Raw genomic sequence first — 15408 nt, 5'->3', positions numbered from 1 at the left:
TCTATTTTAAGTTGTACTTCAAAATTTCTTACATTTTGTAGAAAATTATACGCAGAAGTATTTTTACTGAAGTTTGAGTAATTAAAAAATAGTAGCAAACTGTAAAAATAGTATCTCCAGCTGAATCAGGGAAGCTGATAAACTCTATTTTTCATCATGTTAAAGGTTATTCACAGTCAGGCTCCAAGGAATTAACAGTGACAGTCACTACTTGGCTCTGCTGTCCCTGCACTGCAGATCTTGCTGAGTACTGAGACCCTATCACTACCCAGACACAAAGGGCTCAACTAAAAATTAAACCAGCTCTTTAAAAATCAGTCCCTTTGCCCTGGTGGTTTCAAGAGCAGCCCTTCTCACCACGAGCCCACTGATTTGTAAGAAAATCCCATCTGGTCTGGCAGGGGCAGAGCTGGGAGCTGCACCCTGGGCAGGGACAGGAGTGCTGCAGTGTAGCTCTGCTGGCTCTGCCTCTTCTGCTCAAAACAGCTGAAATGATAAAAAACCCAAGCTTTGCTGGGCTTGCTTTTCTCTTCCTTTCCAAAGCATGCTACAAGGAATCATCCAGGTGCCTTCTACAAACAAAAAATCCTACCTGAGCTGTAGCTCATGACTAAGATGGTTTCTAGTTCAAACTGAACTAACAAGATTAAGCTCAGGATGGAGAATAATTTTATGTTATGGGTGAACATTAAAGACACAGATGCTTTGTTACACACCAGGTGGATCCCTGCCTTTCCTTCAGCTGGTCACACACCAAGAACATCACTTCCCTCATTTTTCATATTTAGACACACACAGACACACTTTTGGTACCATTACAAACACATTTGTTCAAGAACAAACATAAAATTACAGTGCCAGTTACCAGAGACCAAAGACACTGGTGGGACACAGCCTGGGTCACTGCTTGGCTGATTTGTCCCTCTTAATTTGTGGTTATTATCTTCCTATCAGACCAACCCCACTCTCACATTCCTACCCTCCAGAAAAATTCAACAGGTCCAGATTTGAATGCCACACAAATGTGGAACAGAACATGTGAATGGTTATTCTCATTTGCATAATTATTGGTGGTGTTTTAAAGAAAATGTCACAATCTGTAGAATGTTCAGGAGAAAAACACATGAAGTACATTTGTGATAAAGAGCTTTTTGTACAAAAAAGCAGAAAAACAAGAGAAGAAAGATTTTCCTGGGCATTTTCAAGCACTCCAGCCAGCTGAGCTAGGAGCTGCACACAATTCATGTTAAGTTGCTGCTGTCACTTACAGGAACATTTTGGGTTCCAGTTCTTCCCTTGCCCATCTGTTCCCTGCAGGGTTCCCCTGCCTGGCCCAGGGGAATTCAGGGAGGTGAGAAGCAGCCAGAGATCTGTAACCTGCACAGGTCTTTGTGGGTGGGCAATTCAGAGAGAAGGAACTCCCCGAGTCTGCTCTGACATCACCAAGCCCTCAGCAGGAAACATTTCCCTTTTTCTCTTTGCTCCATGTGCTTTTCTGATCTTTGTATTTTTCTATAAACCTCCAAGTGTCAGAAGTTTGAGACTATCTATTCTTTCACAATCTGGGCACTTGAACTTGTCCTCCTACATCCCCCCAAAATGAGACCATGCATTTTTCATCAAGCAGCCTGCTGTTCCCTGGGAAGTCCAATCCAAACCTCTAAGAACCAGCACCTGCTAAGTTAGCACTATCATTTGTGTTTTTGCAGGGGACTCAACAGGAATATGAAGACAAAGAGATGCAGTGACCCACACATGGCCTTCCCTGTCATGATCCTCTTCTCCCTGTGCCTGCAAACGAGTGCAAACCACACTGGTTACCCTCACCTCAGACAGGGAACCTGGAGTCCCACCAGCCCAAACCTCAGCAGGAACCAGGGCAGGACAGAAGAGAGCACAGATTCTCCTCTGAACTTCAATTTCAGCAGCCAAATGACTACTTTTGAAATGCAAAGTACCCTGCCATCCTTGTCCCCCACAATGACTCAAAACTCGACTTCCCCTGCCCCAAGTGCAGTTTCCAGCACGGGAGGACTGGGGGAAATCGGCAAACCCAAGAGCCCAGCGACCAAAGAAACCTGTGAAGACAATAAATCTCTCATACTGATTTGCTTCATTATCATTGCAGTTCTGGTGCTCATCTGCATCTCCCTGTTTCTGTCCACAGTCATAGTAGCCAACAAAATCTCCTATCTCAGAAGAGCCCAGCAGGGCAAACGCAGGCCCAGGAGCAATGGGGACCTCCTGGCCACCAACAGCTTGTGGCCCACGGCAGCAGGGACGTGGCAGAGGATGCCCAAGGAGACAAGTGGGACTGAGCTGATAATGCAGGAGCTGGTATCAGGCAGGGATGCTGGGAACCAAAGGAAAACTGAAGATGAAACTACTGAGAAGCTCACCAAAGCAGAAGATAATGAAAAAGAAAGCAAAGAACCATCTCAGCCCCACAAACCCATTTTAACCAATTTTGTAGTTGAGATTTAATTCACACTCAGATAAAAAAACATATTTTGCCTTTATTACACCATTAATGTAAGGCAAAAACTTGGACTACAAGTAACAACAAGAACTTCCCCCCAGGAAAGCTAAATCCAGACTTTACAGAGTTTTTCAATTTATGCCAGTGAGAATGCTGCAGCCACGTGTGGATGCAGAAGGAAGTAAGCCTGTGTTAAATAACTTTCTGTAAGTGGTGTCAAGACTGGTTTTACTCCTTTGACCAGAAATCAGGGTGACAGGAGCTGAACAGAATAAATCAAAAAGACAGAATCTGCCCATGCTCAAAGACCACAGAGAGGAACAAGGAACAGACTGTCAGTCAGATCAACACTCTGAACACTGAGACACTGCACAGGCATAACCACGATGCTTTTTAAAGAAAACCATACATTAGTCACAACTCTGATTCAACCACTAATCCAGGATCTAGTGCCTCTCAAAATACCCTTTTAGCTTTTTCCATCAAGAACTTCTACAACCAGCTTAATTACTTTTGAAACAGACTGATTTAAACCATATTTATTGTGTTTCGACATTGTCTATGAATAGATGAACTTTGTAGTAGTTGCTAGAACATGAGAACTTGCTCAATTTGCTATCTTCAATAAACTTGCAATACCAGTGTTTAAATGACTTACATGACTATATCTCTAAGTCAAAAAGTTAGAAAAAAATATGAGCAGGCATTTTGGAATGTTTCATCCCTGTAACACTGGCTGAGCTCAGTAAAGGTCTCTGATGACTCGCTGTGATTTCCTGCATCAGGGAAACACACTCCACTTTCTCCTGACACCAAAGAGAACATGCCAGGAATTCCTTCAAACCACAACTTTTAGTTTCTCTATTCCCAGAGACCTGGCCTTCCCATAATGCCAGGGAGGTGCCTGTGGCTGCTCTCTCTGCAGCAGAGCTTTGTTCTTTTAAGGAAACGTGAGCAGCTTTCCACAGGCTGCCCCTGGGGCTGAAGCAGCTCTTGTTGCACTGTGGTTACAAGTGCTGAGACTGCACAGTGCCAAAGCTCCAAACATCCTGTGCAGCTGTGACCAACAGCTGTGACACATAAGATGGTTGCACAAGTTTGAGAGGACCAGGATGGTTGAAACCCCACCCCAGTTCCACCAGATCACCCAGCACCTTGGCTGGCAGGGCAGACCCAGCAGCAGCACTGTGGCAGCCAGGAGAGAGACAGAGCTCAAAAAATGCAACTGCCAGGCTCAGAGGTGGGTTGTGTAGTGAGGAAAATAAAGTTGGAAGGAGTTTGCATGCTTGGGAATCAGTTACAGGGGTTGAAGAGAACGGGGAGGAGGCAAAGAAATGAGACAAGAGTTAGTGTGAGTATGGGATCAGGATGTGTGTGTGCTGCAAGAGCCAGCAGAGCAGGCAGAGAGGCACCACAGGAAGGGCTGCAGAGCAATCTGTCAGTAGCTACTGGCAGAAAACAATTGCAAAATGCCATGAGGACATATTTGGTGTGGGTCTCTTTCCGCCGGGCAGCCCTTCCAGGCAAAAATGCTCACAGAGGGCAGAGAGCAGCTGAGTTACACTCCATGGTCTGGACAGACAGACAGAGGGAACAGCTGCTCAGAGCACAGCCCCCCACCTGTGATGGCAGCAGGTCCCAACGCTGTCCACACAGAAAACAACCGAGAGCAGGGATGGGCTGGGGGTGGAATCAGACTGTGCCCTCTGCCTCCCCATGCAGCTCCACAAGAGAGGATGTGAGCAGCCAGCTCCCACGATCACACAGCTTTCCATGACTCACCAAGGAACCCAGGGGTGGTTTCCCACTAACACCCCTGGGAGCACAGCAAACCCACCACTGAATCACATCAGCAACTCCAATCCAGCCCAAACCCGCAGAAGAAACCGTAACTCTTTTCTACAGGGACAGGCAGAGAGGTGTTTGAGAATTCCCACACAACCACACAGAGGTGCCTGATGTGGCACCAAGGGTCACCAAGCCCTTTTTCCAGGAGCCCAGCACAGGCAGAGCAGAGGTTTGCCCGCAGAAGTCTCCATCTCTGATAAAAGCTCGACAGCTGCCGGCGCGGTCGCTTCCTGCCTGTGTTGGCAACTTCCTCCCTCCTGCACAAAGTTCTGCATGAACAGAGCCATTTTCCACTGTCTGACCGAGCACACACAGCCCTCCCGAGCCTCCAAACAACACAGGACACTCTGCTTGCCTCAGAGAGGATAAATGTCCAGGTAAGGATCAACTTCAAGTATTGAGTCTCTTTTGAAAAGAGGGGAGCAGGATAAAAACTGAACGGGGTCATTTTAATCCATTACAAACCCAACGGTTTAGATCACGCTGTTCTTGAGTCACAAACTTACTGCTCGTGTGTGTTTACACTGCTGCATTTAAAATTTAATTTTCTCTATTTGTAAACCCATAAAGACTCATGCATATTAATTTCCCAGAAATAGCTTCACAGGACTAGCACTACAGTAACTAATGAATTAGCTCAAATTGCATGAAAGTGACTTCAGAAGGAAAAGAGCTGTGTAGGGGACGAATTTTATACAATTTACTGCATATGGAGACATTTAGAGAGCTGAACTCTCACCAGTCCAGGAAGAAAAGTCTGTTTCATGCCAACAACTCAACATTTGCACAATCTGCATGCAGGAATTAATTTATAAAACACTTTACCATTAGAATGCTGTGTCATTACAGCATTAAAACTTTTAAATATTTTGCTCTGCTGAACAAATATGAGAACAGGAAATAGTAGTTTGAGAGAGTTGTAAAGAAACTTTTACTTCTGTCTCAGTTTGTATCACAATAAGCCATTTCTCCATTTCCAACAGCCCTGTCTGTCAATGCTGGAGAGTATTTTCCAGTTACATGATTGATAAATGCTAGCTTGAAACCCTGTGAGGACTGTTCTGCCTTTTTCTGATGAGGTGAAAAAAGATGATAATAAGCCATTACCTTCAAACAAGCCACTTTGTTAACAGGATTGATAATGTTGAAAATCTGCTGTTATTGGTAAAGTCAGTGCCAAACCTGCTGATCATGCAGATGGGAACAGGCTTGAAATGTGAAATACTGTGGAGATGGTTGTTTTAGCTTTGATGGTATTACCACAGAAATGTCTGTGGCAGTGAAGTGCAGAAATACAGTTTGCAAGTTACCATGTCCTACTTGTTCCCTGCAATAGGAGAGGACCCTGGTGAGGAGGCTGGAGGGAAATGGCCAGCAACCAGGTCCTGCTGCTTCTGTTCTGTGGGGAAATCTGGAGCTGCCTCAGTGCAGCAGCACCTCACCACGCTGCCAGCACCAACACCCACAGCAGAGCAGACACAGCCCCTCTGCAGCAGCTGCGAGCACCTGGGCCCAGCTCAGAGCAGCCTGAAACAGCCCCAGCTACCACAGAGCCCTTCCCAGGGCAGGAGGAAGCTGGGGATGGCAGCTGGGTAGCAGCAGTGCTGCTGGGCAGCATTCTGATTGGGATGATGCTGGCAATCATCGTCATTCTCCTGTGGAAATGCTGCATGAGGCCAGCTCTGGCCGAGTCCCACTGGGCAGGCCGCTCGCCCTTCGTGGATGGGGACACACCAGATCTCCTGATGGACTCTGAGCAGGGCACCAAGCGCTCCTCACTCTTATTTATGCTGCCCTGGAGACTGAAACAAGGCACAAACCTGCAGGAGGAGCTGATTCTGTCAGAGAACCCACCCCACACTACGAGTTCTGAGAATGGGCAGCCAGTCCTGGGCTGCTCCCCAGCCCCTGCCCCTGCCCCAGTCCTGGGCTGCTCCCCAGCCCCTGCCCCTGCTCCTGCCCCTGCCCCAGGCTGCACCCCAGACCCAGTCCCTGCCCCAGCCCCAGCCCCTGCCCCTGCTCCAGCCCTAGGCTGCTCCCCAGACCCAGCCCCTGCTCCTGCCCCAGACCCAGCCCTGGGCTGCACCCCAGACCCAGTTCCTGCCCCAGCCCCAGCCCTGAGCTGCTCCCCAGACCCTGTTCCTGACCCAGCCAGCTCTGCAGCTGCCTCCTGTCCTGCCCCAGACGCTGTCCCCGAGTGCTGTGACCTGCCACCACCCCCTGAGTGGCTCAGGGAGCCCCCTGAGCAGCCCAGCTGGGATCCCCACGAGCACTCAGCACTTCACTTGGAAGCAGAGGAACCACAGCACTCAGCACCTGACCCACTGATCCAGGAGATCCATGAAGCTCTGCCCCAGCCTGAACATCCTTTGTAGACTGCCAAATTAATTTACAGAATACTCCATATTTTTCTTAAGTAATTTTCAAAAAAGTGAAAAAAGGAGAACTTGATGCAGGCAAGAACAGTGAGGCCTGAGCATTTCCTGGACATTTCCCAGGTGTTTCCCCACTTCAGCTTTCACACGAGAGAAGAACCTGCCTCTGCCTGCAGCACATTTCTGACTACAATTCAGACTGTGCCCAGCCATCATGTGTAACTGGAGACTGCAGAAGGCAGAGCACAGAGCTGTGTGTGCCAGCACAGCCAGACACAGGTGACACACACAGAGATGTCACAGCCCAGCGTCCCAGCGGGGTTTGCTCCTCTGGGCCAGGACACTTCAATAAAGCTTTCTAACTCAAAGATGTTTTGGTCACTTGAAGCCCACCTGAATATTTGCTTACCTACAGAATGCACTCAGTTACTAATACAAACTCATGCAATGGTTCATGGATTCCTTTGAGCTCCCAGTGCCCAAGAGCTTCACATGCTCCTCTCTGGGCCCTGAGTACCAGCACAGCTCATCTCCCCCACACCAGCCTAGGCTAGGCACTAGCAAGCTGGTATCAGAAGTAAATTAATTTTTTTTTTACCAGTATTGAATATTTATATTTATAGAAAGAAGCTAGCTTTCCATGAGAGCTCAGCAAAATGGCAGTGTGCAGTTTGCTTGAGGAGGGAATAGATTTGTGGATGGAGCACAGAACAAAGATTTGCACAAAATAAACATCAGAATTTTCAAACTATCACTAATAAAGAGTAGTACATTATCCAAACGCAATTCCAGGCTGCTATGCATACAATGACTGTAAGAAAATATATTTTCAATTTTCATTACTGTTTACATAAGCTGTATGATAAGGTATGCCTAAAGAATTGTATTACAATTATACAAATGTTTTTGTAAGGCTTGTTCACATGACACCCTGTTAAAATTAACAGCACTATAAATGAAACATTATAAACACTCTCACTCTCATGCTGCTTTGAGAAAATCAGATTGAGATTTTCTGTAGAAACCTGTACCATCCTACAAGGTGAGCTGTATTATACCTGACAACACCATGATAGGCTGAGGAGCAGAAAACAAAGTATTTTAAAATTATGAAAATATATTCTGGCAGTGTAACTTAAAAAAGCTTAAGCTAGAAAGGTTGAATTCACATCAACCTCTGTTCAGAAATAGAGGCTGGCAAAAAGAGCCCAGGCTAACCTGACTTTCAAATAGAAACATGAAGTGGAGTGGCAGCACAGAGCCTGTGGGTGTGCAGGGGGAGCAGTGAGTGCAGGGGCAGGAGAAGGGGCAGGAACAGGGGAAGGAGCAGGAGCAGCAGCACACAGGGCTGTGAGACAAGGCAGGAACAGAGGAAGGAGAAGGGGAAGGAGCAGGAACAGGGGAAGGAGCAGGGGCAGCAGCACACAGGGCTGTGAGACAGGGCAGGAACAGGGGAAGGAGAAGGGGAAGGAGCAGGAACAGGGGAAGGAGCAGGGGCAGCAGCAGGAGCAGCAGCAGTAGGAGAGAAGCAGGGCTAGGAGCAGCAGCAGCAGCAGAGGAGGAGCAGGAGAGCAGCAGCAGCCAGGCTGTGGGGCAGGACAGGAACAGGGGAAGGGGCAGGAACAGGGGAAGGGGCAGGGGCAGCAGCACACAGGGCTGTGAGACAGGGCAGGAACAGGGAAGGAGCAGGGGCAGCAGCAGGAGCAGCAGCAGTAGGAGAGAAGCAGGGGTAGGAGCAGCAGCAGTAGCCAGGCTGTGGGGCAGGGCAGGAACAGGGGAAGGAGCAGGAACAGGGGAAGGGGCAGGGGCAGCAGCACAGAGGGCTGTGGGACAGGGCAGGAGCAGAAGCAGCAGCAGCAGGAGAGGTGCAGCAGCAGAAGCAGCAGCAGCAGGAGAGGTGCAGCAGCAGAAGCAGCAGCAGGCAGGCTGTGGGGCAGGACAGGAACAGGGGAAGGAGCAGGAACAGGGGAAGGGGCAGGGGCAGCAGCACAGAGGGCTTGGGACAGGGCAGGAGCAGGAGAGGAGCAGAAGCAGCAGCAGCAGAAGCAGCAGCAGGAGAGGTGCAGCAGCAGCAGCAGCAGCAGGAGAGGTGCAGCAGCAGCAGGCAGGCTGTGGGGCAGGGCAGCCCTGCTCCAGCCCAGGTCCCTGGCAGGGCTCAGGCCGGCTCTGCAGTGCCCGGAGGATCAGGTGGTTGCGGAGCCGGGCGCAGCCGTACGATGCAGCTGAGACAAGCACAGCCCCCGGCAGCCTCTGGAGCTGCTCTCCAGAACAAGGCGACCTCTAAGCTCCAATCCATCACAGAAACGATGTGCTGATACTGCAGGACACCACGGTAAGTTTGTGCTTTTTGATTTTACTCGCAAAATCCTACTACCAAATCAGAGATGGAAACGGGAATGCAATTAGGAGCTGATGACAGATGCTTGCACCAGAAATTTGCTGCAGTGACAGAGATTTCTTACTAACGGTAACTCGGGTTCTAAACATGTGTTTCCAGCTTTGAGATCCTGTTTAACACTGTAAGGAGGGAAAAATGCTGCGGTGCATGTTAGCATGAACACTGGAATCTGGGTTGCAAGCTAAATTCCTACGATGTATTTTAACTGATTTACTTAAGCGAACAGCATGCCTGGATGGGGGGGACTGCTACATTACTGCAGAGATTTGTGAAGATCCAGTTGACAGCCATTTTTTCATCCTCTATAAATGAACACATTATTCCAAACATAATATAGGCTTGAAATCACTAAAAACAAGAAGCAGACATTGTATAACGTTTGGAAGAGACTTGCGTTTTTGGAAGAAAGCCCTCATTTGAGCTGGAGGGGGAAAGGGAGATGAAAAAAACAAGTCTCATTCTGCCAGACAACATGACAGGCTGAAGGGATGCTTTGTGAAGTCTCTCTTGAACAATTCTAAAAAGGACCGTGCCACAAAGGGGGTTATTGATATTTTTACTTAATTTCTCCTGCAAGTGGCCATTGCCAAGACAACCCTTATACACAGATAAAATGTATTACATGGATTTAAAGGGTGTCATTTTGGTATATTTATTTCCAGGCAACAATGGAATACCAGATGTTGAATACATCTACCTGTCTGCTGGTCCTTCTGGTTTTCATACCCACTGGTTTGGGTATCTGTCCTTCTAGCTGTAAGTGCTCAGGAAACGACAGGAATGTGGACTGTTCAGGCAGAAACTTAACTGTACTGCCCCAGGGACTTCAAGACAACCTTACATATTTAAATCTGTCCTTTAACCAGTTTGTAGATCTCGATCATCAGCTAACGAGGTTCACCAATCTGAGGACCCTTGATATTTCAAATAATTGGCTCAAGAATGTTCCTGCTCATCTGCCCAAGTCCTTATGGGAATTATATGCCACAAACAACAACATTAAAGTTCTTCAGAAACTCGATACAGCTTACCAGTGGAATCTTAGAGTGCTCGATGTTTCCAGGAATATGGTGGAAAGAGCTGTCCTGATCAACAACACACTGAGCAGTCTCAAGTTTCTCAATCTCAGCAGCAACAAACTTTGGACAGTTCCAACCAATATGCCCTACAACATAGAGACAGTGGATCTATCCAATAACTTCTTGTCCCAGATACTCCCAGGAACACTGGTGAGACTACAACACCTCACAAGCCTCTACCTGCACAACAACAAGTTCTCATACATTCCTGACAAAGCCTTTGACCAGCTGTCCCAGCTGCAGGTAATAACCCTGTACAACAACCCCTGGTCCTGCGGCGACAACCAGCTGATCCCTTACGTGCTGCAGTGGGTGCAGGGCACAGCTGCCCGTGTTCTGGGGGCTCCCTGTGCCCAGCAGCCCTGGCCCTGGGCGAGCAGCACGCCAGCCCCAGCCCAGCCCACGGGCCTGGCCTCCAGCCCCATGCTCCAAGGCACCAAGGCAGCGGACAGGGAGGCTCCTGCCGCGGCGCCCGAGCCCACCAAAGTGACCAAAACGCACAAACAGTTCAAAGCCAAGGAGTTCCCTCCCCTGGGCACCCAGAGGCCCCCAGCTCTGTTCCCTGGCACCCATGTCCCCGACGGCCCCCAGGAGGCTGCGGCCACGCGCACCGTCCTGCTCCAGGGCTCCGCCGAGGGCAACGCCAGCCTGGCCCCTGCCACGGGATCCTCCACCACCCCCCTGACTTTAAGCATCACCAGTGGAATGCCAACGAACTACCCCAAGATGCCTCAAAGCACAACCGGTACCTTACGGCAGGAGGAGGCCACGCCGAGCGCGCCCTCCCGCGCCGGCCGCTGGCCCTCGGCGCTGCTGTGCCTGGCCCTGCTGCCCGCCCTGGCCCTGGCCATGGACTGAGGGCACCCCGGGAACCCCTGGGGCTGCTCCTGGGACAGCAGGGACACCTCCAGCTGAAATCACACATGGAGGAAACTCAAAGTCCTGACTCTGATCTAAGGAAAGTAACGGTTCTCAAAGACGCGCACACTAATGTCTTGGTACTAAGCTGCTACTTATTTTCATATGTCTTAATTGAGTACAACTAATCTGTTACTTTGTTTTTTAAAATGTGCTTATTTTGTATTTAAATTTTTCATTTTACTTGCACAGAATAAACACACCAGAATTTTAAGTACTGATTTTATGTATGATTTTGTCATTGAACAACTGGAAAAAAACAGAAGGCCTGTATCATATCTGCATTGTCTTGCTTGACTTGCCAGTGAGCAATTCCTGTAATATAGCAGCACAGATTCTTTGTAAGTTATGATGACATGCAAAAGAAAGGGAAAAAAAATAAAAGAACTAAACTGAACTGTTTCACTAATCAGAAGTTATTCCTGAGCAAAATCGCTAGCATGTGTATCTATGTTTGCTTCATATGTATTAGAGTATTTCAAATATGAAGAACAGTTTTGAATTTAGGAATTAAATATGACAATGCTGTGATGTCTGCTAAGAGGGTGTAAACTGAGATGGCAACATGGTCCAACTTCAGCATGGGACAGTGGTAGGGGCCAGTATCCTCCTGCTCTGGCTTGACTTAGAGGCTACAGGCAAGTTATTGCTCTCTCCATATTAAAAAAAAAAAAAAAAAAAAAAAGAAGAAAAAAAAAAGATAAAAGTAGACAAAAATGCCAGATGTTCAATGCCATGACACTGTCAAACACAAAGGAGTTATCTACCCAAATTAATGACCTGGAACTCCTTGACTTTATGTCAAGTGACATCCTGAAATGTTAATATGTTCTGCCTAAAATACCACAAATCAGCCAGAACGTAGCAAGCTACTATCAGTAAAAGGAAATATCAGCTGATTTCTAACACAAGTCATGTAACAAATCAATTAAGCAGTTAGCTGTTGAGCTGTCATTGAAACAATCCTGCCTCTTGTGACTTCCAAGAGAAAGAACCCAGTCCATGGCACTGAACATGCCCAAACCTGCTTCCTAAGGGCGAGCATGGATGCTCTTCTCAACATCAGCTAGTAGAAATAGCTGCACGCATGGTTCTGCCCACTCTAGGAAAATTATTTAAATTATGGCAAAGGTACTTGATATACTACAGATGAAGTTTTGCAAACAGCATGAAACGAAAACTGAAGAACAAGTTAATTGAAAAAGTATTATCCACTTAATATTGCAGATCTTATACGATGTTTTCCATTCATTCCAGGCCATTTAATTTCCAGTTATTGTAGCATGAAGGTGCTGCAAAACCCAGAAAACCTCACAACTGAGACTGGAGTCCTCTACCTGTTTCTCCTAAGGTGTCAATGGGGGCTGTAGATCATTTACAACCACTGGTATCAGAGAAATGACAACTTTCCAATTGTGAACAGTATTTCTACAACCGGAAACGTGTTTTAATTTCTAACAGTAAATGTTACACAAAGGATTTGTACAGTTATTTCATTGGCATTTAAGTAAAAATAAAGTTATGTTTGTATTGAACTGAACTAGTGACCGTGCTTCTTTTCTAATAAGCAGAGCAATATGAAAAAAGAGACAACATTGTATTATACAAACCTGTTTAAAGCAGATATTTGGCTCCATTATCATGTCTTGTGGGGGGAAATTATGGTCATGTTAAATTGTATTATTTAGATACTGATGTATCTCTAATATTGTTTAGCAATAAGCTGATGAGAGGATTGCAACATTGGGATATCCTTCCCCTTCCTGCCCTTTAGAACTTATAAACACCAAAGCAGTCCCTGTGTTTGCTGAGTGCTGACTGACTGTGGCACAGCACCAACCTATTTCCCACGCTCAGAACTCAGCAATTCCCAGAACTGCCTCACCCCACACAGAGGGAGCAGCTGGGCTTGCAGGGCAGGACTCATCACAAAATGAGGGACTGTGGCTAAACTGCTTGATTTGAGGAAATTACAGGAAATACTGCATGTGTCTTTGCTGCAGAATCAGTACAGGATGCCAAATTCTATTGCATTAAAAATACCACATGGAATCAACTGTAAAGGCTCTGAGAGGGTTTCACCCATGATGAGACAATCTGGTGACCACCAACAGGAAAACACTGCTTTCCAGAGGTTATCTGGGGCAATCTGCAAACTCCCACCCTAAAGGACTTGCTATCCAGCCCTCCAACTCCTCAGCAGGTAACAAAAGCCTGGGAGTGCACATGGGGCTGTGGGTTTTCCAGCAGCAGGGGCAGGACTGGGAAGCTGGGGATGAAAGGAGAGGCACCAGGGCTGTGCTCCCTCCCAGAGCCAGCCTGAGCTGCTGCAGCTCCTCTTGCTCAGGCTGCTTTCAGCAGAGCAGACTGGAACTGAGGCTTCCTGGTATTTTTCTGGAATACGAATGAGTCGATAAGGCAGCAGGGAGGAGGCAGAGTGGGAGCCCAGCACTTGTTGCTGAGCAACTGTGCAGCCACTCTGAGCTGAGCCCAGCTCTGGTTTGTAAACAGCCTGCACACCCAGGCCTCCAGAAATACTAAATCATCTATTCTCAGTGAAATTGCTATCCAAAACAAATGTTTAGCACTTCAGGACAATACTCAAAACACCCAGAAAAGCTCTGGCACACCTCTAGCAGCTGTGTGCTCGCTCTGCAAAGGGTGCAATTGCTGTGGGGATTGCTGCGGTCTGCAGCAATAGCTCAGAGGTTTTATTCCTATTAATTAGTTTGGGATCAGCTTGAAAACCTAATGGCAGCAGTTCAGGATCAATATTTATTGATTTATGGATCATTTTTGTAACTGGGTGGGGATTAAAAACAGAAGAGCACTGGCCCCAGAAGCTGGGTTGTTGCCCAGGAAACAAAATGTGAAGATAGATGACAGAAGGAATTAAATTTCACAGCACAAGAAGGACATAAACCGATCCAGATATATCAGTAAAATGACTCAACAATGCCTTAGCAACAAGATCTCCAACTAAAAAAAAAAAAATTAAAAAAATAAAACAACCCCAAAAAACCCAGTCTGCTACAAGCCCTCAAAAAACCTGGCAGCTCCAATCTAAACAATTTTTCCACATTTCACACCTTGAAAACACAACACCTGGTTCAGAACCAGAAGACAAACGCCCCTAATAAGCTCCACCAAGCCACATCCTATGAGAAGAGAGGATGGCAGGGCATCACCCCAGAGCAAACCCTTCCTGCTGGTTCCAAAGCAGCCCTGCCAGGATTACTGAACTGTGCAGATGCTGAAGGCAAAGGTAATAACTCACCTAGCAGCAAGGCTCATGTGCAAGTACAACAATATTTTGATTAATATCCCACACCTGGATGAAATGTTCAGACATCTTCCCACCCTCTCTGAAGGCAGGAACACTGACTGGACCATGCAGTTTTGGCTAGTGAGGCATCTTTGGATAAATTAATTTTTCTGCTTTTAAAGAAGAGGGAGGTAAGTTAGGCCTAGCAAACATGTGGTGCAAACTTTTGTCTTGCTATATTTCCAGAAATCCTTTCTCTGCAGATGAAATAACCATTTCTTGCTCTGCAAACAAGGGAACACTGCATGCCAGGTCTGCACAGAATACATAAGGATGTCTCGGATCACTGCCAGGCACAGTCACTTTTTAAGATGGGTTATCACCACTCTCTGCATTTGTATGCCTAATTTCTTGTCTGAACAAGGCAGGATAACAATGCAGGCATTTTGTTTGACTTGACATGAAATAAGAGTGTGTCTAATAGAACAAAATGGAGAAGAAAAATGCGGCAAGCAAATGGTTTTTTAAAGAGAATTCAAAAGATTGCCTTTGCTTCTAACTCTGTGTGTGTGAGGGGTTTAAACATTGGGGATCTCGCTAAAAAAAAATAAATTTTAAAGGGGGGGAAAAGCATCCAGGCTGCCCTTGAGCCAGCCCCTTCTGTCAGCACACCTGCAGGTTTCATGGACTCCTGTGTTGCTTTGGAAGACAGAAAACAGGACAGAAGGTAAGTGATGCTCCTCATCTTGTGCTCTTTCACTCCATCCAAAGAATCATCACTGGTGACATCCTCTCATGACAACACTGACAGTGCCAACACTGCCCCTGCCACCACAGCCAGCAGGGAGCACAAGGCAAGGCCAGCACCCCCAGGCAGGGCTCTGCTCCCAGAGGCACAAACAGCAGCAATGACCAGGCCATGAACACCCCAGGGGCTGTGCCAGCATCCCAAAGGGCCTGGTGACACAGCACTGGGGAACCCCCACAGCCCCCCAGGCCAAACCAGCCCCCCAGTGCTGCCAGCACACCCCCACCAGCGGCACTCA

The 15408-nt window shown here is 47.4% G+C and overlaps 3 protein-coding genes across 6 annotated transcripts in view; 2 read left to right on the top strand and 1 right to left on the bottom strand.

Moving 5' to 3' along the window:
- Window positions 1-15408, bottom strand: part of NF1 (neurofibromin 1) — a 69396-nt gene that overhangs the window by 17760 nt on the left and 36228 nt on the right. The gene's annotated exons all lie outside the window — the stretch shown is intronic.
- Window positions 1263-3122, top strand: EVI2A (ecotropic viral integration site 2A). The gene has a single exon (XM_033077940.1). It carries the CDS (start codon window positions 1726-1728, stop codon window positions 2482-2484), a length of 759 nt encoding a protein of 252 aa, XP_032933831.1. The 5' UTR covers window positions 1263-1725; the 3' UTR covers window positions 2485-3122.
- OMG (oligodendrocyte myelin glycoprotein) lies at window positions 8793-12632 on the top strand. Its single transcript, XM_033077939.2, has 2 exons — window positions 8793-9034; window positions 9763-12632. Exon 2 carries the CDS (start codon window positions 9769-9771, stop codon window positions 11035-11037), a length of 1269 nt encoding a protein of 422 aa, XP_032933830.1. The 5' UTR covers window positions 8793-9034; window positions 9763-9768; the 3' UTR covers window positions 11038-12632.

This window comes from Catharus ustulatus, chromosome 22, assembly GCF_009819885.2.
Source record: "Catharus ustulatus isolate bCatUst1 chromosome 22, bCatUst1.pri.v2, whole genome shotgun sequence".
Taxonomy (NCBI): Eukaryota; Metazoa; Chordata; class Aves; order Passeriformes; family Turdidae; genus Catharus; species Catharus ustulatus.
This window is presented reverse-complemented; position numbering and strand designations above follow the sequence as displayed.

Coding starts and splice junctions, on each gene's coding strand:
- EVI2A (XM_033077940.1), top strand. CDS start 1,726: ATGAAGACAAAGAGATGCAGTGACCCACACATGGCCTTCCCTGTCATG.
- OMG (XM_033077939.2), top strand. CDS start 9,769: ATGGAATACCAGATGTTGAATACATCTACCTGTCTGCTGGTCCTTCTG.